Source organism: Acartia tonsa, chromosome 6, assembly GCF_053477335.1.
Source record: "Acartia tonsa isolate MP-2025a chromosome 6, ASM5347733v1, whole genome shotgun sequence".
Classification (NCBI taxonomy): Eukaryota; Metazoa; Arthropoda; class Copepoda; order Calanoida; family Acartiidae; genus Acartia; species Acartia tonsa.
In genome coordinates, this window is record NC_137265.1 from 19265997 (window position 1) to 19291258 (window position 25262).

Consider the following 25262-nt stretch of genomic DNA (forward strand, 5'->3'; position numbering starts at 1 on the left):
ATCAGAGGTATATTATTATCATTTCATATGGTGTTATTATGATATTGATATGATTACGTGGATTCTAGGAGAATATCCATCAGAGGTATAGTATTATTATTTCATATGATGTTTATGATATTAATCTTATTACATGGATACTTGGAGAATATCCATCAGAGGTATAGTATTATTATTTCATATAGTGTTCATGATATTGATCTGATTACATGGAGAATACCCATCAAAGGTATAGTATTATTATTTTATATGGTGTTCATGTTATTGATCTGATTACATGGATACTTGGAGAATATCCATCAGAGTTATAGAATTATTATTTCATATGGTGTTACTATGATATTGATCTGATTTCATGGATATGTGGAGAATATCCATCAGAGGTATAGTATCATTACTTCATATAGTGTTCATGATATTGATCTTATTACATGGATACTTCATCAATCAGAGGTATAGTACCATATTTTATTATGGTATCATCATGATTTTGATATGATCACCTTGAAATCCAAAATGGCATTTATCGCATCGAATTATAGTCAGCTTTTTGCTTGCAGATAACAAAATAAAGATTATAACCAGTTGTGTTAGTCCCGAGGGGCCAAAGGCCCGGGCTAACAAAACTTGTATTGATTTTATGATTTTTGTTTTCGTGAAAATTGTCTAGAATATGATGCTATTGCTATATATGCTTTCCAGTATGGCTGAGAATCTATTCTAATCCAGCGGATATTAATTGGTTTCAAAGCCATATCGGAAAATAAAATACACATGTAATAATACTAAAAATAAAATAAAAACAAATCATTATTTTCTTCAATTTAATTCTAAACCATAATTAATGAAAAGGATTAAAAAGACAATCCTTTACGTCATCACCATTTTTTGTGTAATTTAATATGAATAACAGCTCAATTATAAAAATTATTAAAAATCTTTTTCATTCATTAAAATTAGGGAAGGTTTGCCATCTGCCTTATAATTGTTAACTAATGGTAACTAATTGTGAAATATAGTTTGTCTGCCTTCTCATTATATTTAGTAAATATTTTTGGTGCTTTCACTCATGATACCTTGCGACCTCAGAAACTCCCCTGCTCACTTATTTTTAAATAATTAAAAAAAATACCCAATGGGGTCCTACCTAATATTTAAGGCCAATTCCTTCTGTGCCCTAACCCTGGGGGGCTACCCTTTACCTTTTATAAACTAAACTAGTTAACAAACCTAGGGCAAAACAAAAACACACAAAATTAGGAAGAGGGCGGTTCTGTAGTTGCAACTCGATTTGAGGGAAAATGCCTTAATTTCCTCCATAATATAAAAAAGTATTTTTATGTTCATATCAATAATAACCCGCAGGTACTATCAGTCGAAACGGAAAAATTGCGGCTGAATGAACTTACATATTTAAATTTAATATTTGGATTAAATTGAAGATTTCTTAACCCCATATTAGGTTTAAAATATATTAAAAATAAATTTTTTTAGTAAAGTGGTTCTTTAATTATTTTATTTTTAAAGTGGATCCTTGATAATTTTGATAGTTAGCTTAAAAATATTTATGTAACTAGCTGTTATGTAAATTATTCAAAGAATCAAAACATTCCAGAAATTAAAGGTACAATGATCTGTAAATCAAACTGCCCACAAAGTTTACAAACTCATTCTTGTACCCGTTTGCTAAACAATCTTTGCGGGGTAATATTAACTTATTGTGTATACATAACATTGCCTATAATTTTTAATGAATAATTATAATCGGCATCAATATATCTTTTATTTCTCAGTCCCTAAAGATAGAATGTACTAATAAAAAAGATTAGTTTCTAAAACTATTATATGATTTAAATTTGTTATTGTAGCCCAACTTCTGTATTAATCTATCCTTGTTAAGGTTTATGTTGCTGCTAATGCTCAGATTCCTGAGATAGCCGCCATTGATGACCATGATAATGTTGCTATTACTCTCAAGGAATTACATTTTTATACAACAACAAAATATTGTGTGCATATCACACACTAAGCCCATCACTCCCCCCTCCCCCCCATCTTATTTGTTCAATAAATTGAAAATAATAAAAAAGGGGTTCTAGCCGCCCTAGCCCTAAGTGCCTCCAAATTTTTTAGTCATAGGGAAAAGCATTCCCCCCCACTTATTTAAATATGTAAAAAAAAAGACAGAAGGGGGGTTAATTGCTCGAAAGGTAACTACCAATGATTTAATCTATCTGAATAAAATGTAATTTTAGTTTAAATCTGGTACAATTGCAATGATTGATATTTGCAGGTAATAAAACCTTTGTTTTGCAACAAAATAATTTTAAATGTGCAATTTTTATTATTAGTAAGATTCTTGTACTTGTAAAACTTACAAATTACTCTTAAAAATCTAAATTTAATAGTTTTAGTATATACATATCTAGATTGCGGGAAACATTCCATTAAAGCTTTGCTTCTATAGTATACAGTTTCTTGTTCTGATTTAAAGAAAAAAAATATTTATTTTTCAGATTTGCTGCCTACGGCTATGATCAGGTTATTTTTTATTAGCGAAGCTACTCTATAGTTCGAAATGTCTGTCTTTATGAAAATGCTTCGCTCGGCTTCCCCACAGCACGGACACGTTATTGAATTAAATTTAAGCTTGCCTTTTTGCCTTGTCCAAAACTTTTCCTCCGGCGGCGTTCTATCCAGACATCTGTCGGGAGGGGGGGGGGGGGGGGTACTCAAATTTTCAAAATTGATAAAAAAAATTTCTAAGAGGATAACGCCCTTTTTCTATATAAAACTAAAATTGAAACTGGAAGGGGGGCGAGAGGCCTCTAGGAGAGTATCAGTACAAAATTAAACTAATAACTTTAGAGTTCTCATAATGACTATCATTTAAAAAGAGGTTAGAGGTTTTTGGTCACTCTGGTATGTTGGATGTCAAGAATGATTCTCCTAACAAAACAGGTAATATAAAGTTTAACAATAAATTATCTTAATTTCTTTTAATGATATTTTATTTTTTATATCACCCAATTCCTTAGGAAACTTTGATTGTGATAGATTTACTAGATAAAGTACCAAAGAGTATTCAGCAAATATTTTTCTTTGTTTGTCAGTCAGTCGGTCATGCTTCAAAAGACAAATTAATTTATATTTTACAAAGTTTTCATGATTTTGTATTGTTTAATAATTACAAATTCTCTCACTTTTCCTTGTTATATGATTACTAAACATCCGCACTATAACTTACTTTGTCCGTTGGTCCCTCAATGATTTTTGTGCTCCTCTACTTATGAATGTTTTTTACTTGTTTTTATTTGATTATTCTACCTAGAATATTCTGGTGTTGGGGAAACTGTGGAGGCTCCTATGTATTATTCCTTCCCCTCGCGTCATCAGGATGGATATAAGAGGTAACACAACTTTGGATACTATTAACTTTGGGTACTAGCTAGGGATGGCAATCCGTCTAATTTTTGGACTGGAATCGGATTCTTACAAGAATCCGTCCAAAAATAAAACGGATTCTTCGCGGATTCCGGATTCTTATTTCTTTTGACGGATTCCGAATTCTAGCAATTTTAAAAGGCTTTTATAGCGGATTCGGATTCTTAATTGGTAGGCTAAAATTAGCGTCTTGAGTTTTTCTTTCAACTCCTGCTTTTTGAAGGCAAAGATTATCATCATTATATATAAAATCTGTTTCGATTCTCGGAAGTGAATTATAATGAACACCAAGAACATTAATTTTTAGGACATATGTAGCACTTAATTTTTTTAATTTAAAAAAAAAGTCTTTTAAAATATTGCTAGAATCCGGAATCCGAATCCGAAATCCGCCAAAAATAAGAATCCGGAATCCGCCATTTTTTTGACAGATTCTTGTAAGAATCCGAATCCGGTCCAAAAATTTGACGGATTGCCATCCCTAGAAGTGATTTTTACATAATAGGTTAAAAAATGGATACAAATGTATTTGTCGTCGTATAAAAGAAAAAGATTTGATTAGATTATTTAAAATTCATTAAAAGATAAAGATAAATTAATTCAGGGAGCTTGATCATTTCTTGGATGTTATCCAAAAAGGAGAAAAGATGTCTGTGACTGATAGGTAAAAATTCACGCCGAATATAAGAGTAACAAGATGTTTGTCTTTCTGTGTGTAACGAAGGATCTCGCAAACCGCTGGACATATATAATTCTCATTTAAAGTGAAGCTTCAACATGACCAGCGAAGGTTTTTATCAATTTATTTGGGAGGAGGCTACTGCACACCCTCTAAAAAATCGATCCTAGAAAAAATAACCTCAAAAATATAAAAAAATTGAAAAAAGAATATGGATTACCCTCCGTGACCCCTTCACATAAGAGCCAGAGGTTTATAGGGCCATATTGTGCTAGTCCTAAAATATAAATTGGTAAGTTACTTTCGTCTCTATGTTAAGATATCAATTTTGTGCTTAATTTCAGGGTGTAGCTAGATATATAGGTATTCAGTTTTATATTGAGACATTTTCATTCTTAATCCGAAGACAACCTAGAGGCTAAGAGCGCATCCCAACGTTTACCATGTTAACAGCTTTCCCTTTGCTTTTTTAGGACCATGTTGTAACTGCTATTTAAAAATATATAGGATGACCGCTGCTGTATCCAAGGTGGCCGATGCCTGTGAAGAATCCGCCAAGGTTATATTAGTTTTTTATACTGTAATGAAGTAACACCTAAGAGACAACAAACCACCTCTCAATTGCACAACTTTTGCCTTATGGCAAATCAAATATTGCTACTTTTATTATTATTGTAAAGTGTCTTACACAGCTAGAATTTTACAGTCTTTACAAAGTTTGGGCTGCACTTGAGGTGGGGGAAAGTATTTTTTTGGAGAGGGAAATTTTATCTATAGATGATTTTTCTTTAAAGGGTGGTGGTACCCTTCTAAATAGTTATAGACCTATGAGATGCTATATTCAGGGCGACCACTCCAAAACCAAATAAATATAGTATTTTTATAGTATATTTTTTTAATCCATATAGTATATATAGTATATTTTTTCTTACTCATATAGTATGATATAGTATCGGACTTTGTTTTATTTAGTAATACATAATATATAAATCATCAATAATAACTCAAGGCAAAGCTGTTATCAATGTAATTTTACATATAAGGGGGGAGGGGGGCCTTACTATTATTAGGCTAGGTATTAATTTGAGTCTATAGGTCATTAGGGATAAAAGTTTACTTTTGGGGTAGAACTTCACGTATATTTAATCATTTTTTGGATAGGTCTCCAGGTCCAGGTGCTGCAGGCTAGCTGGAAGGTGGTTTCTGAACAAGTAAAAAAAATTTAAATTTCTGTTTGAAGAGTTAGGGATCAACTTATTAAACAAAATATGTATCTTTATGTTATTAACATATCTGAAGAAAAAAATTAAAATCAGACTACAATTTATGGTCCTGCGGGCCTCCAGGTTCACTCTGGACAGGTGAAAAATTCCAATTTCTTATTAGAATAGTTAGAGATCAACTAACTTATAAAACAGAAAATGCATCTTTATGGATGTTATTAATATAACTGAAGAAAAAATTAAAATCGACGTCCAAGATCTGGTTCTGCAGGCCTCCAGGTCCACTCTGGACAGGTAAAATTCAAAGGGGGGAGGCGGATGTGCCACTTTTTGAAACTAAAACTAAAAGTCAAAGGAACTCAACTAAAAAAAGAGTTACAGGTCTGACATTTTGCATGGCATTTGCTTTAGAGGGGTACAATATGGAACTGTGAAGAAACGGCGGCACAACCGCCGAAAACCGCCGAGAAAAGGCAAAAAAATTTCGGCGGAAAACGGCGGTTTTCGGCGGTTGCGCCGCCGTTTCTTCACAGTTCCATATTGTACCCCTATAAAGCAACTGCCATGCAAAATCTCAGACCTGTAACTCTTTTTTTAGTTGAGTTCCTTTGTTGACTTTTACTTTTGGTTTCAAAAAGTGGCACATCCGCCTCCCCCCTTTCTTGTTTAAAGAGTTAAAGGTCAACGTATAAAACAAAGTATGCATAATTTTGGATATTTTTTTTACACATTTGAAGAAAAAATTGACATTTAGCCTCCAGGTTCAAGTGCTGGAAACCCTCAGGTGGACTCTGGGAAGGTAAAAATCAAACTTCTGATTTGAACAGTTAATGGAATATTTGTTAAACAAAATGAGCTTATATTTGAATGTTATTTATATATTTTAAGGAAAAATAAAATTAGCCTCCGGGTTTAGGTGCTTCAGGCCTCCAGGTGGACTTAGGTTAGGTTAGGTTTTAGGCTAGGGAGCCGAGCGCTGCGGCTAGGCAGGCAAGGGGGCCGAGCGCTGCGGCTAGGCAGCCTAGGGAGCCGAGCGCTGCGACCAGAGATCATAGTTCGCTGTCGGAGGGGGGAGGGTGGAAGAACTCAAATTTTCAAAATTGAAAAAAAAAATTCTAAAAGGATAATACCGGTTAGTTTATTAAGCATCTTTTTTAGATAATATTTATGTGTTTTAAAGAAAAAATGACAATCAACCTCCAGGCTAGGTTAAGGTGCTGCAGGCCTCCAGATGGACTCTGGACAGGTAAAATAATTTGTTAATATATAATAATATGTTAATATTATCCAAATAAATGCATATTCTGTCATATAAATTGACCTCTAACTCTTCATATAAGAAATTTGATTGTTTACCTGTCCAGAGTGGACCTGGAGGCCTGCAAGACCTGAACTTGAAGGCCGATTTATATATTTTCTTCATATATGTTAACAAGATCAAAAAATACATATTCTGTTCTAAAAGTTGACCTCTAACTCTTTAAATAAAATTTTTATTTTTTACCTGTCCAGAGTGAACTTAGAGGCCTGCAGGACCTGACCCTGGAGGCTAATTTTCATTTTTTCTTCAGATGTTAATAACATCCTAAAAGGTGCATATTTGTTTAAGATAAATTGATCTCTAAATCTTCAAACAAAAATTTTAAATTTTTTTACCTGTCCAGAAACCACCTTCCAGCCTGCAGCACCTGAACCTGGAAACCTATCAAAAAAATTAATAAATCAAAGAGAACTAATACCCAAAAGTAAACTTTTATCCCAATTAACCTATAGTCTCACAATAAGACCTAGCTTAATAATCACGGAGTAGGCGAAAGTGGCAAAACTTTTCCCTCCCTTAAGTTAATTCTATGAAAACATAATCACAAACAATAATATATTTTCAGGATTTTCTCGATTACTGTAGAGCTTTATGCATTTTTGTCATATCACAGTATTTTTTAATGGGTTATTTTAGGTTAAGTTGGGTAAGTCAAAGGTTAAAGATTGCCCCTCAGAGATAAAGCCCCCCGCAGGGGCTAGAAATAGGAGAAAACCTACTGTGAAAATAAGACAAAACGCTCCTTCAGAGGCGTTGTTTCAAAACTGACAATATTCGTTTTTGTTATCTAAATTTAATATCATATAGTATATATAGTAAATTTTGGTCAAATAAAGGTAATATTATATAGTATATATAGTAAATTTTTGTCATATAGTATGATATAGTATCCAAACTCATCCTATATAGTATAAATAGTATATATAGTATGCAGTGGTCGCCCTGTATATTGTAAAAGAGAACCATATCGGTTCAGTGGTTAGAGATATCCTTCGGTTACGTAGGCACACAGACAGAAAACTCACAACAGATTAATTCTATCTCAATATTTGTTTATTTTTAGTCTGGGGCTCCTGTAAAGTTGAGCTGGACACCAGAGGAAATTCCAGAAGATTATGTTATGCTATAAACTCAACAACAATTTCATAAACAATGGATGTATAATACGTGGATATTGTGACAGAATTTCTAATAACCTAAAAAAAAAATAATAAACCCAGCTTGCTAATATAACGATACCCCCATTACCTCCCTTTTGACTTTACCCCATCCCAAACCCTAATCATGGAGGAACATATTGACCAATATCTGAGGACTAAATTAGCATCCTAAATGGACGACAAAAAGTTCACTGTGGCAATATCCATGTATTCTTTCCATCTTAGCAACTTTTGTTTTGAGGATTTTCATGGATAAGAGCCGAAAAAATACCTTGTTCTTTTTGGACTAAAAATATTCATTATTTTAATGTTTTGGTTTGGTTTAATTTTATATAAAAATACTACGTTATTATAATCATTACAATATGCAATACTCGTATAACGTTTAAAAAAGATATCCCTATAATTAAGGTATGAACGATTTTCCATTATATTGGTTGTTTAAAGCTTACCTACTAACTTCAATAAATTGAGAAACTAAAATTTCTCTGTTATGAGCCAACTATTTATCAGTCCATTGTTTCAATTTAATGAAAATTATACCTAGTTTGCTTTGCATATATTATATTAGTCTCGCTTTAAATCTTTATTTTCATACTGCTTTTGAATATAATAAATCTTTTTACAAAATAATTATTTTTTATCCTTATGATTTTAAATAGAAAAAAAGGCTTAGGTAGGCATAAAAAACTCTATTTAAAAAATTTACAAAAACATAAGAATTTAAGTATATTGAAATGCATCAAATATCTGTTTAGCTTTGATTTATCATATCAGCAATTGTATTGCACATAAAAAAAATTTACAAACAATTTAACATATAGTAAGCTCTTTACATGATCGATCGAACGTAAACTTTGAAAGCAAGTTGAAAAAATAAATAATCCTATTTTCATAAAAAGATTTTCACAAGAAGATCACTGGTTTTTAGTTAATCTCTAATCATAATAAAGAAAATTGCCATTAATTTTCACTTGAGTTTGAATTCACAATATCATCATCTAAATCAGCTTTCTGGCTGCTGTTTTCTTCACCGGTATCAAAAGTGTCTGAGTTTTTATCCTCCTCGTGTACTTTATCAGACTTAGTTTTTATATTACGTTTTAATCTTTTTTTATCCTTTTTCATCTCTGGACATTTATTTTTGTTTTTGTGTGTCCACAAACTACCTCTCTGTGTGAATGTTTTGTCACAAGCATCACATTTAAATGGCCGCTCTCCAGTATGTACTACACGATGGTTTTTCAGCTTCTGGAAAGAAAAAAATAGGTTCATTTCATTCTAGAGCCGAAATTACTTTGGAGGATATTAGAATAAACCGCCCCAAGACATATGAGAGGCTAAAATAAAAGAAATGTATGTTCGGTGGTTAGCAAGATTCTTCAGGACAGACATAATGATAGGCAAACAGGCAGACATATATACAAACAAACAGACAGTAAAAAAGACATCCTGTTACTTTATAGAAGGATTAACCAATAAAGGCAAAAATTGGGCATAATTTCTAATAGTTCACTCATTTCCAATTAATTTGGAACCAAATAGGTTTATTAAGAATCCATAATGGTAGGAAAAAAATTATAACAATCCATATATATGTTAATGACGCAAACATATAAATAGTTTATTGTACAGTCTGAAACAATTTGAGTGATACTAATTTAACCTTCGCGGAAGGAAAATAAATATAAAAAAATATATCTTTGAAAAACTAGATAGATAGGTATACTTACATCGATGCATGAAAAATTCTTCCCGCATTCTCCACAACTAAACATTAGGTGTTTTATTAAAACAAGATTAGTTTTCATTAAAAATTGTGCGTTTCTTTTTTAAATGAAAAAAAAAATAACTGCCTTTAGCGTAGAGACATACAAACCCTACAAATAATCTAAAAAAACATTTTCCAGTATGGCTTTGAAACAGATTAAACCTTCTGGATTACAACCGGTTCTCAGCCAAACTGAAAAATCATGTAAAGCATCGTATTAAGACAATTTTTCATGAATAACAAAATAGGTAAAAAAGATATTTTTTTTAGAAAAACTTTTTAAATTTTATAATTTTCATTTAATATTTGCAGAAAGCTGTCTATAATACGATGCAATAAGTAACTATTCTTAAAAAACTACCAGCTACAAAAAAAAATGCATTTTACTATCAGCGAAAAATGAACAAACAAACTCAAAATATAATAAAACCATCACAGGACCAGTAATATATTCCCTGGGAAGCACAGACTCGTCGTTTCAACAGATACCGAGATCTAAAGTATAGTTGGATAGACGGACATTCTACTACTTTGTAATATAGATTGATAATTAATTTGAAGTCAATAAAACATTCCTATATGATTTCTGTCCAGTATGGATGTTCTTGTGTCGCAGCATATTAACCTTCATAGTGAATGTTTTCCCACATATATCACATGGAAATGGATCTGTATTCTTGTGCTGGTTGTATTGGTGGACTCTCAGGTTGGCTCTGTGCGGAAAAACTTTTCTAAAACAAAAAAACATTTTCCAGTATGGGTTTGAAACCGATTAATATCCTCTGGATTAGAACTGGCTCCGAGCCATACTGAAAATTATGTATCGAATCGTATTGTAGACAACTTACCAATATCAAGAATAATAAAATAAAAAAATCATAAAATTAATACCATTTTTATTAGTCCGGGATTGTATTAACGAACTGATCAATTAATGAGGTCTATATATTGGCAGTTGACGACAAACTTTCCCTGTCAATATAACCACGTATTCTATATCGATTGTTAACATTTACGCTAAAGCTGCGGATGAAAATATATCTAATTCTAAATAATTATGCAAGGATAGATAAGCGGTTGATAATTAATTCTTACCTACAAATATCACAAGGATACTGAACTCCTTTGTTATGTACATCATCCTAAGAAAAACAGCATTAACTTTGAAATCCCAGAGAGAGTTGTTTGAATAGTATAAAGGAGTCTAGGCAAGTATATTATTTATATACTTTTAAAGACATTTTCTTTTCATTTCATTAACATGTAGAAAACGAAGATTTGAAATTTAAAACATCATTTTAGATTTTGTCATAGAACTTTACTTAAAGACGACAAAATATTACCTAGAACGAGCAAGATACACCAATATTAAATATAATCTAACCTAAAGTAACTAAGAAACAAACCCCTCCTCCCCTTTTTTCAATTTATTACAAAATAAGGAGAGAGGGGTTTGAGTTCGACGATAAAATATTTAGTTGGAAATTTTTTTTAGTATAGGTAAAGTTTATACCTTGTGTCTTTGCAATTGAATATATGTCCTAAAAACTTGTTGGCATATATTACACTTATATTTCTCTTCTCCAGATATTCCCAGGTGAGTATGTTCATGGATCTGAACAAATATCCCATTAAATCTACATTTTTAAAAGGAAATAATAAAGATTTTAAAAGAAAATAATTTATATAGCCCCATAAATAGCAAATAAGTTACAGTACTTGTAATATTAAGCAGGATTAAATTACTATCTAGATTATAGATTTTGAATATAATAATAAAATAAATACATTAAAAGATAATTTCTTACAGAAGTAATTCCAAGACAAGTCACAACATACAAATTGGCTAATATCATAGACAAACAGACAAAAAAAATATATTTTATAACGAAGGTGCTCTACAATAAGAATCTTAACAAATAAACTTTATTTGTTTTATATGACAACCAAGAAAAATAAGTTTCCTCAAAATAATTTAGACTTGATCAGTAACACACAAAACAAAAATATGTAGCAGGTTGCAAAATCAAGTTTGCCCTATAGCCGTACCGATGAACGGACAGGGTGAATTTAGGAGTAGCTTTGCTACTATTAACATACCTTCAAGGCTTTCCTAGTAGAAAACCATTGCCCACAGGTCACGCAAAGATGATTCTTCGAATCTATAGCAAAAAGTGTTAGAGAGGTAGGTATATTCCTAATAATAAGAAGATGTCTCTCTGTCTAATTTTAAGATCTCAGTAACCGCTGAACCCACAAGGTTGCACTTCTCAGAGAAATCACAAAGAAAATCTCAGTCGTCTATCTTGCAATGCAGATAAGAAAATCAAATTTACCCGTAGCGTTACGAACTGATGGACAGAAGGTCAAAAGTGAATTCTTGAGTACCTTCGCTACCGAAAAGTTTATTGTTAAGAAGTCTCAATTCGATGCAAAATATATTTATTAAATTAAACTTACCGTCAATATCAGGGTTCTTTTTGCATTCTGGTTCGTGTATCTTAAAAAAATACCTAATGGTTAGTTAAACAAGGATAACAACATTCATAAAATCTTGAAAATTCAGAAGTGGGATAAACGAGTATTATAAAGTAAAAACTTAGAAGTAATACCACTTTTGAATTTAAAAAAAACCGGAATAAAACATATTAGTAAAATGATTAAAGAAGGCCATGAAAATTAATTTATCTTCCAGAATTTTTGTTCTAATAAGCAACTTTGATTTTTAATTTTCACTGATATATTTTACAGTTACGAGATAGCAGGGCAAGGAAAACAAATATCCCACTCACCCCCCTAAAATCAATATTTTTTAAGCTATCCCCTTAATTGATAAAGAAAGATTGAAACAAACCTTCCATTTGGAGTATCGCATTCTTTTCTGACAGTGTTTACACATAACTTTACTGTCTCCTGAACAAAATTGTAACTAGTGCTACTACAAGAAAAGATTAAAAATAAAATTAGGTACCTAAGTATTTTGAAATGACAAACTGATACCTAACTCTTTATGTATACCTAGACACTTTAATCCAATAAAACGACCAGAAATTTTAACAGTCATAACAAAGAAAGGGAGTATACACGAAACAGAACAATTTATTTTAAGTACCCCCCCCCCCCCCCAGCATTAGGTCGGCATCTATTTCTAGCTTCTGCGGGAGGCTCTAACCCTGCAGTGCAACATTAACATTTACCTAACCTATCATTAAATAACTTATCAAAAGCTACTTCATTTTTTTCATGATCCGATATTTTTTCGTAAAGGTTTTATTTGAGTTCAATGCATAAAAAATGGAAAAATGACTTTTTAACTTGCAAAGATAGTTATAGAGAAGATTAAAAACCCCAAAAATTAAAAATGTTTCTACCTTCCCTATGAATGTCTGCTTTGTGTGTCCACAACCCACTGTGCCTGCAGAATTTCTTATCACACATGTCGCATTGAAATAGTTTCTCATCTAAAAAAAAAAAAAAATGTAAACATTTTTCTGTAACTTAAGATAGATAAAAATCATTTAAGTAATGTATATAGAATACGTCGATATATTGACAGTGGAAAATTTTTCCCTTAATTTAGGTTGCTAATATGGACCTCATTTATTAGTCGGTTCGTTAATCCAGTAGGAGGGGAGTGGATTGGGGAATCGTGGCGTTATCCTCTTAGAATTTTTTTTTTCAATTTTGTACCCCCCCCCCCCCCCCGACTACCGACGAACAACTATTTTAGGTTAGGTTAGGTTTTAGGCTAGGGAGCCGAGCGCTGCGGCTAGGCAGGCAAGGGGGCCGAGCCTGCGGCTAGGCAGGCTAGGGAGCCGAGCGCTGCGGCCAGAGTTCATAGTGCGTTGTCGGGGGGGGGAAGGGGGGGGGGGGTACTCAAATTTTCAATATTGAAAAAAAATTTCTAAGAGGATAATACCGGAATGGTTATTTTAGCTAGCCGCGAGTATCACTTTATTAGAGTACATGCAAATCTGATGCAATCTTCAAGTAATAATATATCGATTATTTAAGTAAATCAAGTCTTGTTTACCTTTGTGGACGTTGATAAAATGTTCTTTTAGAAGAAGTTTATCGTTAAATATCATAGTGCAAAATTTACAGTAGCTGAATTCAACCTAAAGTAGTCAGGATTTGAATTAAAACCTAAAAATAACACCAATTAGCTAGTAAATGAGGGATATCGAAATAAAACGTCGGTTTTTATGAAGACTCAACTATTATAAAAAAAACGTCAGATTATTAAACTATTAAAAAAATGTTGTATAAAGAAGTTTAAAAAAGCTTTACATAGTTGAGGGAGTAGAAAATAAATATACTTAACCTGATGTTTTTTCTTTGCATGATGCGTCATTCCAATCTTTGTACGTTTTCGAACATAACATTCTAGGCACTTGTATTTTAAAGGAGTTCCCTAAAATATTTACTAATAGTGAATCGCATATTTAAACAAATTGTCAAATACAGATAAAAAAACATCAAATAGAGCGCCCATATATTTTTGATCATTCAAATATTGTAAAATATACCTATAGGCTTATAAACCTTTTTCCTTTTGTGTGAAAATGTTTAGAGCCCATTGTTTTAAAGGTTCTTGTGGCTATACAGATAAAGAAAGATCCTTAAACAAATCAAATTTGGTGCAACAGGTTTAAACTTAAGGGATCTTAAGGAACAAGACAATGGACTATAAAAAGATTAACATCTCCAAATTACCCCTTCTGTAGATTAAAATTATTGGTTTAAAAGTCTAGAACTTCTAGTTTGGAACCAATAAATTAAAATTCAATTAAAGTACCCAAAAATTTTAAACCAACGAATGTAATAACATGGCTATAAAACTACCTCGTGATATCTTTTCTTGTGATTTTCCATTATAGATTTCTTATAGGATCCGCCAACCGTATACTCACACTCACTTAGTAAAAGCCATTTTTAAAAATATAAAACATTGAGTACATCCAAAGGTAGACTGTTATCCTTAATCCCTAAAGTACCTAGCGAGAAAAGAACCTCCCATTCCCCCCAGTCAACCCTACACTTGTGATTTTTGTTTTAAAAAGTAAAAGGAGAAATTCGGAGGAGGGGGAAGGTGGAGTGGTACCCCCCCCCCCCCCCCCCTACATAGATGTACCTATAATTAGCTTTAATGTAAAGAAGAACCATATTAATTAAGTTCAATTTTGTCTTTCAATTCAAGATAGATATGTAGATAATTAGCAAGGTTAGGAAATGTAAACTGCCTTTCCTGCAACATATATGAGCATTCTTTCTTTCTTCTACTTGTTTCTTTTTCATCTCAGCATTGTCCTGCTTCTTCTTTTCACGTAAACTTCTAGCTATGGCTAGCTTTATCTGATTTTCATCTAATAATTAAAAAATTCGAAATCATAAAAGAATTTAAAAGGCCTAGATATTTAAACAACTCACTAAAGTGCTTGAATGTTTGAATTTTGGAGACTTAATAAAATTTGTTAGAAGAAAAAAACACATTATATTTCATTATAATGAGAGGGATCGCCCTTTTCTTAAAATTCAACTAAGACAGTTATAAAATATTCATATAAATTAACCTACCAGAGTGCTTCTTCTTATGAGTTACTAAGTTATCCTTCACTGTATATGCTTTATCACATTGATCACAAGAATAAGGTCTTGGTCCATGTGTCTTTTTATGTTCATTAAGGTCACAAAATAACGTGAATGTTTCACCACAAATATCACATTTAATTTGTCTAAATTTCTTAAAGTGTGACCTTCTATGCCCAGTTAGAAGAGGCCTCCAGAAGAAAACCAGACCACATATATCGCAAGTAAATGTTTTTTCTGGCTTTACCATTTTGTTTTGTTCAGCCTTAGATTTATACCATAGAGACTGTGGTTCTTTTCCTAAAGCAGTTGCAGTTGAACTGTTGAAATCAAGTTCTGGTTTAATTGTAGTTAGGTCAAATGTACCAAGTTCAGTCTCAGAGGTATTAGGAAAACATTTGGTGCTATTATTTGATTTGGCTTGTATATGTCCATTAATTGGCGAGGATGGATAATTATCAATAACTTCTTTATTTCCATTTGAATGTTGTATACTTAAAGAAGAAACATCTTTAATGACAGGTACGGTTTCAGTATAACTTTGATTTGAAGTAATAGGCACTTGATTACTAATCTCAACAGGTTGTAAAGACATGTCATTACATATTTGTTTAGGGAAATTTCCTGTTGGAATATTTTGCGGTAGAATATTTGTAAATTCTATAAAAGTTTGATTCAGATTTATTTCTTTATTTTGTGTGGTTAATGGTGCAAGAATAGGTTTAGTTTCCATCTCCTCTAAACTATTTGAACCACTTGTTTTTGAGAGACAAGATTTACCTTCAGAATCTAAGAAAGTTTTGTTCTGGGTTTGATTTAAAGTTGTGTTGGTATGCAAATATGTCTTTTTCAGGGTTGTAAATTCAGAAACTTGTATATTATTTAAATCTTGGTTTCTTGAAATCTCTTTGGGTAAGTTGGCCATTTCCTTGGGTACTTGATGTATATTTTCAGATGTTACAATTTTATAAACAGTTTCATTTGCATTATCATAGACTGGTTTTAAAATAATAATTTTGGATTTACCAGCTGCTTGGTCAGCTCTACTCATTTGAACAGTTGGAAATGTTAATGAAATAGGAACTTCATCTTGTGATTTTTGATTAAGATTTTCATGTAAATTATTTGAAACTGTACTTACTGAAATGGGTTGGATTTGATTATCACGTAAAGTCACAAAAGGTTTGGTAATTTTCTGAACTGGTTGGGTTAGTGTTGTGCTCTTTGCTGCAATTTTATGGACAAATATTTGTGATGGGCGAGCTTCGCCTGTTACAGGATCAACTACAAGAATAGCCTCACCTTAAAAGAAAAAAACATTGATAAAAAAATGAATATGGTCACCTAAACCTCCACCTTCCAAAGAGAAATCGACTTTACAAAATTATTATCCTTTTAAGGAGATCATTACAATCCCTCCCTAATCAGAAAAAATATAAAATTACCTGCATTGCTTTCTGCTTCTATAGTGTTATCTGTATTTTCAGAATTAATTTGAAATATATCACGATTTTGTTTACCAGTCTCTTCTTTAAATATGTGCATATCACTTATATCAAGAGGGTCTTTACTGTTGGAATTTATTGAATCAATATTATTGATGAAATGATAATCTTTTTCTCTCAAAAAGTTTAGACATGATGGTGGAAAATTTTGTTGCTTTTTGTCCAGTAGTTTGATTTCATTATTGGCATTTGAGGTTCCTGGAATACCAGAAACTTTAATGTATGAATAAGCCATCATTGAATAAATACTTAATTTTCAAAACATTTTTAGTGAATCTGAAATAATACCTACCTATACAGATGTATGATTCATACCCGAAAGTTTTACCCTTTTTTTGCAAGGATAACAACATCCATGGTAGTGAATCAAAAAAAAATTTTAAACACAGACAATTATAATTTTTAGTCAAATGTGTCCAAATTGTATTTAGTCACACAAAAAAAGTATGAGAAAGAAAGAGAAAAAAGGATAGGCAAGTAATGGACAAAACCTTCGTTTAAAAAGATACGGTTTTAGTTGCAGAATCGACATTCAAATTAAGTTTTATACAGTACTGGAATACTTTTCAGCAAGAATATCATCACAAACGTCATATATCAGTACTGTTTCAAAATTAGCAGCCGAGAAAATTAAATCTTCCAATTGCGCTAGGGACGAACAATTAACATAAAATTTAAAAAAAAAAATAAAACTAGCTTGGCTACTAATTAAGATACATCTTTACAATTATTTGCATGCATTTTGATTGTAATAAATTTGAAATATAAACAAACTCGTCTGCTACGTAAGGTTAACAATTGCCGCGTCAAATGTAAACATTGTTCATTTTTAAATGTCGTCGTTGTCAAACATGAATTTAATATTTAGGTTGGAAGAAAATTAAATCTACAACTTTATTTTTCAAATATATTATAAAAACTTATACCAATAAATTGAAAATATCTCTTTGAGAATATATATTTTATATGTAATATAAATATATATTAAACAATCACAACAAAATATTCTAAAAATTTCTTATAAAGAAAAACTATATTGCTTTCTAGAAGTATAATAGACTTATTGTGCAAATTACAATATTTTTAATTTATTTGACAACAAATATCATTGGCAATCAGCAATAAATTAACAAAAAATATGGAATTAATATCAACAAAACAGAAAAAAATGAGAAACTAAATTAACAACAAATAAAGTCAGAATGTCGTGCTTTTTTGATGATATTTTGGAAAATCAATCTATAGCAAAAATGAATATAGAATATAATGACAAGGGAAAATATCGTCAATTTAGGTTGCTAAAGAGAACTTCATTTATTGGCCAGTCCGTTCAGCCAGCAGGAGAGGAGATTATGAGGTAAAGGGAGTGGTAGATGGGGGATCCTTATGTTAGGTACATGTATCACTTTTAATGATAATCTGGCGTAAGATTAAAAATAAATCCATTTTAACAATCCTATAAGAATTGAAGCTACTATATAATTTAATATATTAAATTAAGGTAACTCATCAGGGTCGTAGTCAAACAATTGGAAATCTCGTTCATAAACTTTGTACAGCTCTTCTTTCAATTCTGGTGTGAGTTGATCCAAATAATCTTTAGTTGTGAGTCCCTTCACTCCCTGGCTCTTGTTCTTCACCTTGGAAAATGAGATGAACTTTGCCTTGGTCGCTATTTCTAGGCCCCTTTAAAACATCAGACATTTTATCCTAGTATATAAAGTGCCTGTATTGTGCCTGTATCTTAAGATTGCTAAAACTACCACACTTTTAAATTCTCCATTACATGTTAGTTTTATATATTTCTCGGGGTAATTTTAGGCTATTTTAATTTTAAGTCTTGTGCTAGTTTTAGTTTTTTTTGCTCTCTCCAATCCCTTCGAATAAACAGCCCCTAGATGATAGGAACACAGCCGCTAGTTGAATACTAAATGTGAAAAATATGAACAATAACAGTAATGTTAATAAGTAGTGCAGCTCAGTATATAGACAAAAGCATGAACGAGTACTCGCAGTAAACTTACCAGACTATGGACGTACATCCCAAATTATGATATAAACAAAATTACCCTTTCTTTAGATTACAAATAGTGGTTTAAACGTTTTGACACTAACCTTAATTAACCAACCAATTAATTACCCCCCCCCCCCCCTCTCCCTCCCTGCCTGGGTTGACCTGACCAGCCACAGTTGCTGATTTTTTTAATTTAGCACTGTCATTTAATTGCAAAGAATCATAAAATGTCGTTCCTGAGATCTCTATTAAAAGTTTCCATCTTTAGAATATATTTAACAGGTGCTGTACAGAAATCACACCTGTCATCATTTATATTTAGTTTTTGTTCAAACAATTCAACTTGAGATCAATACTAATTAGCAAATTTGAAATTCATATGATTAAAAAAATTCAAGAATATAAATTTTGGTAAACGAAATTAATCCTAATATATATAACTAGCGGCTACGCCCCTAGAGGCCTATAGTGGTACTGGGGTCGAATTCTCTAGGAGGGTGGTGGTACCCACCAACAAAAATAACGTATGGGAAGAAGAAGAACCTGAACCATATCTGGTCAGTGGTTAGCAGGATCCTTCGGTACACGAAGACAGACATCATTTTACTTTACAGACATAGATTATTGATTGACATTTTTGCATTTAAAACGCATGTTCTATAAAGATTATGATTATAATCCCTAACCCCGTTTGTAAGTATGACTGTATGTAACGGATAATTTATTTTCCGAATACCTGTTGTTTATAGACGGAATTATATCTAGTATTACATTTAAAAATCAGCTTCAAGTTACACTACTACAATACTTTTTATATTCAAACGAGAAATGTTACTTAAAAGTTACAACCTTTACTCTCCCCCCTCTTGGTACTTATTATTAATAACCCATAAAAAAGTTGACCACATGTTTTTAAATAAAAACAAAAAAATAAATGTTCCTTGAAGTATATGTTTGCCAGTGTCCATTCATTGTTCCAGATTCTGATTCATAAATAATATTCTTTACAAAAGATGTAAAAGATAGATCTCCAAACCTCTCCTTAATATTGTCCATATGTCCTGAATGGTCAAATGTGAAAAAAAATAACCTATATCATTTTTTTGTTAAGCGAAGCTTTTCTAAAATTAGGGTCTGTTTTTCCGTCCATAGGTCCATTCAAAACATGTTGTATTTTTTATGTTATATAGTTATCCTATTCATCTCCCGAATTTTGTTATACTGATCTTATTACAACAAGGTACAATGTTAAAAGCGAATCACCTCTAAAATCAAGTACAAAAGTGTTTATATTCGTTTGTCCTACCGTTTCGAAGCTTATCTTTTATGGATGTTGTAATCCTTATTTTATTGCAAAATTTGAGTGCAGATTCTATACATGTAATAAAAACAAACAGAATGAGAATTTAAAGAAAAGGCTTGGTTGGTCGAACTATCATCTTAAAAGTGTGGGAGATTTATAAGAGGTTAGGGAGGGGGTCAAGCGCTCCAGTGGTTGTAAGATTTTTCAGTACCTTCTGTCTTTATTTTTACATAAGTATAACAAGGCATAAGGTTTTTAAATATCAATGCATTGAAGAGCTGTTTCTAAGGAAATATCATCGATGTTTTTTTTGTAATTTGAAAAAAAGCACTTATCACACAAAGTAGAAAAATATTTTTGTCTTTAGCAAAGGATCTCGCCAACCACAGAACAGATATGGTTTTCCTTTACAGTGAATCTTCTTCTAGGTCCTGAGATGGTTTTAGTCTATTTTTCTACCCTTCCACATCCCTTCGAACAGATAGCCCCTAAATGCTAGAGGCACAGTAGCTAGGTTATTTATTAAATATTGTATTTATAATTTGAATAGGTTTGTACCTAAAAAGAGTCTTAATTTCATTGACCTAATTATATTTTATTTACAAATAAGGAAAATTTAAAAAGCTTTTTTTTCACAACACATTTAATTTCACATTTTCCTTTTTGAATAAAAAATCTGTCCTCCTTGTCCACAATTTTGTTTTTGTACGCTGAAACTATTCTGAAAATATTTTAAACATTAACATAGAGCTATGAAAGTTGATTAAATGGCCAAAGCAACTACGGCTGTGGATTTTAATTTAATGGGCTACTCAGCTGCAGCTGAGAATTTTTAATATTAAATACAAAATAGATAAGTTATATTAGAGCTTAAGTTTTCCATATTGTTCATCAACATTGGGGTTGCGGCTGAACCAACAATTTGTCAAAAAACAAAAACAAAGAATCAACAAAACAGCTTGCCAAAATGAACCTTTCATATATGTATGCAGTGTAATTTTTTTTATGAAATATGTACGTTAAAGAGAAAAAAATACATTTGGTTTTTATATTTTAGCTACATTTTTAAAAGTTGTCTAATGCTTGACTTACTGATTGGTTATAGCAATAAAGTTGCAAAGTAACTAACTAAATATAACAAGATTTTAATTTACATACCTTTCATATGGATGTCTGACTGTTGTAAATGAGTGAAACTTTTTAACCAACAAGTTTGTTCTGTTATTACAACGATTATATTGGTTTATTAGAATTAGAAGTATCTGATTTAGTTTAGGCAAAGAATTTAACTTTTCATAAAATTATGAACTTTAGTGGCTGCTAGCGGTCGATTGGCTAAACACTTATTTAATGCTCGCATATCATTATAACTAATATTACATTATTTAAAATGTATCATTTACTTGCACCTTACAAAAATGCCTATTCAAAGAAAAAAATATGTGTACTTTTGAAATAAACACACGTTCCCTGTTCTTTATTTGGTTTTGAAATTTTTATATTGTTTTTTTTTCTTCAAAGTTTTGTAAATTAAAACTATTACGTAATGTAGCCGATTAGCTTCTAATAGTATAGCAAGATCCTAATTTTAGAAAGGTTCGATGCAACCAATGTATTATACTGAATATTCTTTTCAAAATGTAAATAGATTAAACCATGTATAAAAATTTCCTAGCAGTTGACCAAGGTGTTATGTACTCTAGAATATGCTTCCCCTGAATAACATAAATACTTCATTATTGTTCACTTTTTAAAAGCGAAGCTTTTCTATAATTAGGGTAGGCCCGTCCGTACCGGATAGCTTTTTTCGTTAATTTAGGCATGTTAGAATTGTCCTATCGATTTCAAACTTTGCATGGTGATTCATTTAGAAAGCGTAGCAACTCTATAATCATTACCAGATTGTCAGTACGTCCATTTTAAACATGCTGATTACTTTACTTTTTTAACAACAAATTTTTATGTCATCTAATTATCCGATTGATCTGATTTTTGGTATACTGATTCCTGGGACAACAAAGTACAATATTATAAGCGAAGCAACTCTATAATCAAGTCCTAAAAATGTAAGTATGTCCATAAACATTATTCTGTATCAAGCAGTTTTTCAACAAATTTACTTACGATTTCGCTTCGACTCTTCGGATCTACATACGTTTTGGTATACATAAGGTATAATTTATACCTAGGTGTTTCAGGAATCATCATGCAAATTTAAGATTTATATTATACCAATATTAAAGATCAATGTTATCCGTTACGAACAAACGGACTTCGGGATCGACCCTAATTGTAGAAAAGCTCTGAATTAAAAAATCAGACCTGTACAACTGCACCATTAGAAAATTGGCTGGGAGATTTTAACAGTTTCATTTGCATTAGAAATTCTATTTTCCAACTTGATGAAGCAACTTTGGCGTGGATACAGTTCAACAACCTTGATTTGAATAGTTTGTCAAGTTAGGTTAAAGCAATCATATTCCTTTAAATAGATTACTGACCAGGATATTTATCAAGTATTACTTTGAATGAAGATTAAAAAAATATGTATGCATAGTTTAATTGTTAAACGTATTGTTAAAGTCAGACTAACAATAAATATTTATTTTTCTTTTAGAAATAGTTTGATTAAAGTTAAAGTCATACAAAAATATTTAGGTATATTTCAAATAAAAAGGTTTAACTTAATTATTGTTTATTATAAACTTACGATGAATTTTTACGTTTAGACAAAATCCCAAGCCTTATTTTGAAAACAAATTGCAGAATGTTAGTAGTGAAGTAAGAGAAAGAAAGAGAAAAAAATACAGATTGAATGCGAAGGACAGTGGAAAAATATCATAAGCAAGGAAAAAGAAAGAAATAGTAAGAGAGAGAGAGAGAGTAAAATAGGTGTGCCATAACTTTAATCAATTAAAAAAGATATAAGCAATCAAAGAAACCACACAGAGTAACTTGAAAACCGAAAATATTGAAAATAAGATGGATAGATATATAGAAACCACATAATTATGGGATACCTACCTGTATTTAGTGAGTATCCTAAAGTCTGCCACGTTATTATGAAACTGTGCCTGAAGATCTGGATACTTCTTGCATTTCTTTAACATGTGCGTCCGCCTAAACAAAATTCAAATTAGAATTTCCAAATTTTATTGGAGTGCGGAATCAGGAAAGGTGATGTCATTGGGCTGTTTATAATGCACGTCCCCAAAGTGTTATGATAACTTTCTTATTCGTTGGCCTAACAACTTAGGTTACTTTTATCGAAGTTTGATTGGTTTGTGTACCTAGTTAGGTGTATTAACGTTTCAACCAATTCTTATAATTCAAACGTATTGCGTATCATCGTGCATAATTTATCAGCTATCATCCCCTTTAGATCATTTTAATCTTTATGGGGAAATTAATTTATCATCAGGTGTCCTCTTCTTCCATGACTTAATCTAAATGTGCTTTGTTTGCAGTTTTATAGTTAAACAAAATTAAGCTTTCCAGGCATTTAGATACTTTTAAAAAATGTTTAACACATATGTAAATATATAAATGCATCATCAATAATACAAAGTAGCTTGATGTCTGTCTGTCTGTACGTCCGTCCGTCTGAAGCTTAAGATCTCGGTAACCACTGAACCGGTCGGATTCTACTCTTCAGGGTATATACCTACTGGTCCTGCGGTGGTTCTAGACTATTTTCTTGAGGGGTGGGACACCCCCAACCCCCCAAAAAATAAAAAATCCCCCCCCCCATTTTATTTTTATTTTTATTTTTTTTATTGCAAAAGATTTCCTTGGTCCTTTTGTTTATTGCAGAAGATTTCCTTGGTCCTTATCTCCGGCTAGATCTTATATAATAGCCATCATAATTTAATAAATTGTAATTTTAATTAATTTTCAAGAGATTTTTCTATCTACCAAAATACAATGATACCATGAAAATCTACCATAGTAATATAGGTCAGACTTTTTCCAGAACTACCGTTACAGATCCTTACTGGCACAAAGACATTAACACACAATAAAATACTTTATTATATACGACAGGCTACGCCCATAGGAGCCTTGAGGGTGGGGGAGAAGTAATCCCACCTCATTTTTAATTTTGATACTTTAATATCCGGTTATCCGGCTCTTTGCCAGATACCGGATATCCGGTATCCGGCCAAATAAGTATCCGGCCTAACCCTAATGAGAACCATATCAGTATAGTGGTTAGCGAGAACCTTCGTTACACACATACAAACAACATGCTATTTTAGAATAGGTAGAATATAAATATTACCTAACTTTTTGTACCCTGGTCCATTTCAGAAAGTCAAAATTTGACTCTTTCTTTTCCCTACAAAATTAAGAGGAAAAAAAATGATCTTTTACAAAAATTACATTTTTTGTCAGAGAACAAGCTCTTATCAAATATAAAATTTAGAAATACATATAACTACTGACCATCTAATCTACAGTTCACTATTTCCAGATGATATGATGTGTTTTTGATGCACATTCATTGGGTTATATATTAAATAGGTTAGAAAGAAATAGTTTATCTAAAATATTTTTAGGTCCGGATTGACAGACTGACGTATAGATATAAAATGTCTTTATAAAAGCTGCATTACTAATTCTATATTCAAGTATGGCTTCAAAACCGATTAATATTCGCTGGATAAGAACAGGTTCTCAGCCATACTTAAAATTACCTTTAGTATCTTATTACAGACAATTTTCCACAAATATTAAAAGATATCACAAATTTTATACCAGTTTTGTTAGAACGAGCCTTCGGCCCCTCGGGTCTAAAAAAACTGGGTTTAATCTTATAACTTTTCATTCCAATGTCCGCGGTAAGTTGTCTAAAATACGATGCGATCATTTAATATAATAGAAAACATACCCATCAGGTTCATCAATATTTTTGTTAAATCTATAATTTCTCAAAACTGAGTCACTGTTTTCACCAACATATGTTAAAACTAGGCATTCATTCAAAATTATTTTTTCTTAATACTTTTACAAGTGGCGTGCACACCAATTCCTAAGGGGCGAATGAAACCATTAGGAGAAGTAAAAGGGGGAAGGCAGGCCTTCCAAATTTCAAATTTAAGAAGGGTATTGACATCTCCATACATCCCTACAGCTTTCAACTTCTTATAACAATTAAATGACAATAAACGAAAAATCAAAAATGCTCTTGAGGTAAAAAGTAATTTTGAGAGTTATCAAATTTCGATTCAGGGAGTAATTTAAATTTGTTTT

At 31.6% G+C, this 25262-nt stretch overlaps 3 protein-coding genes and 1 long non-coding RNA gene across 4 annotated transcripts in view; 1 reads left to right on the plus strand and 3 right to left on the minus strand.

Annotated features, from left to right (window-relative positions):
- The window catches only part of LOC145322024 (inositol 2-dehydrogenase-like), a 29715-nt gene extending 21255 nt beyond the window's left edge, over positions 1-8460 (plus strand). Inside the window, exons 12-19 of the mRNA XM_080163763.1 lie at positions 1901-1976; positions 2254-2293; positions 2517-2541; positions 2898-2961; positions 3332-3410; positions 4049-4108; positions 4631-4682; positions 7731-8460. Coding sequence (XP_080019889.1) covers positions 1901-1976; positions 2254-2293; positions 2517-2541; positions 2898-2961; positions 3332-3410; positions 4049-4108; positions 4631-4682; positions 7731-7796 — 462 coding nt within the window. The 3' untranslated portion in view covers positions 7797-8460. The remainder of the gene's footprint in view (positions 1-1900; positions 1977-2253; positions 2294-2516; positions 2542-2897; positions 2962-3331; positions 3411-4048; positions 4109-4630; positions 4683-7730) is intronic.
- Positions 8461-8504: 44 nt separating this feature from the next.
- On the minus strand, positions 8505-9695 carry LOC145322025 (uncharacterized). Its single transcript, XR_013880491.1, has 2 exons — positions 9561-9695; positions 8505-9078 (listed from the first exon to the last, which is right to left on the minus strand). It is a non-coding gene; the product is annotated as an uncharacterized LOC145322025 (long non-coding RNA).
- A 438-nt stretch (positions 9696-10133) lies between these two features.
- On the minus strand, positions 10134-16964 carry LOC145322026 (uncharacterized). The gene is made up of 13 exons (XM_080163766.1): positions 16633-16964; positions 15176-16489; positions 14847-14964; positions 14444-14516; positions 13923-14012; positions 13632-13716; positions 12970-13059; positions 12453-12511; positions 12059-12098; positions 11699-11760; positions 11112-11213; positions 10694-10740; positions 10134-10329 (listed from the first exon to the last, which is right to left on the minus strand). Exons 1-13 carry the CDS (start codon positions 16928-16930, stop codon positions 10149-10151), a joined length of 2559 nt encoding a protein of 852 aa, XP_080019892.1. The 5' UTR covers positions 16931-16964; the 3' UTR covers positions 10134-10148.
- A 1224-nt stretch (positions 16965-18188) lies between these two features.
- LOC145323004 (carbohydrate sulfotransferase 9-like) lies at positions 18189-24977 on the minus strand. The gene is made up of 8 exons (XM_080165392.1): positions 24901-24977; positions 24292-24348; positions 23034-23129; positions 22332-22446; positions 21681-21724; positions 21168-21227; positions 20649-20730; positions 18189-18332 (listed from the first exon to the last, which is right to left on the minus strand). The coding sequence occupies exons 3-8, from the start codon at positions 23117-23119 to the stop codon at positions 18189-18191; spliced, it is 531 nt and encodes a 176-aa protein (XP_080021518.1). The 5' UTR covers positions 23120-23129; positions 24292-24348; positions 24901-24977.
- Positions 24978-25262: the final 285 nt, after the last annotated feature.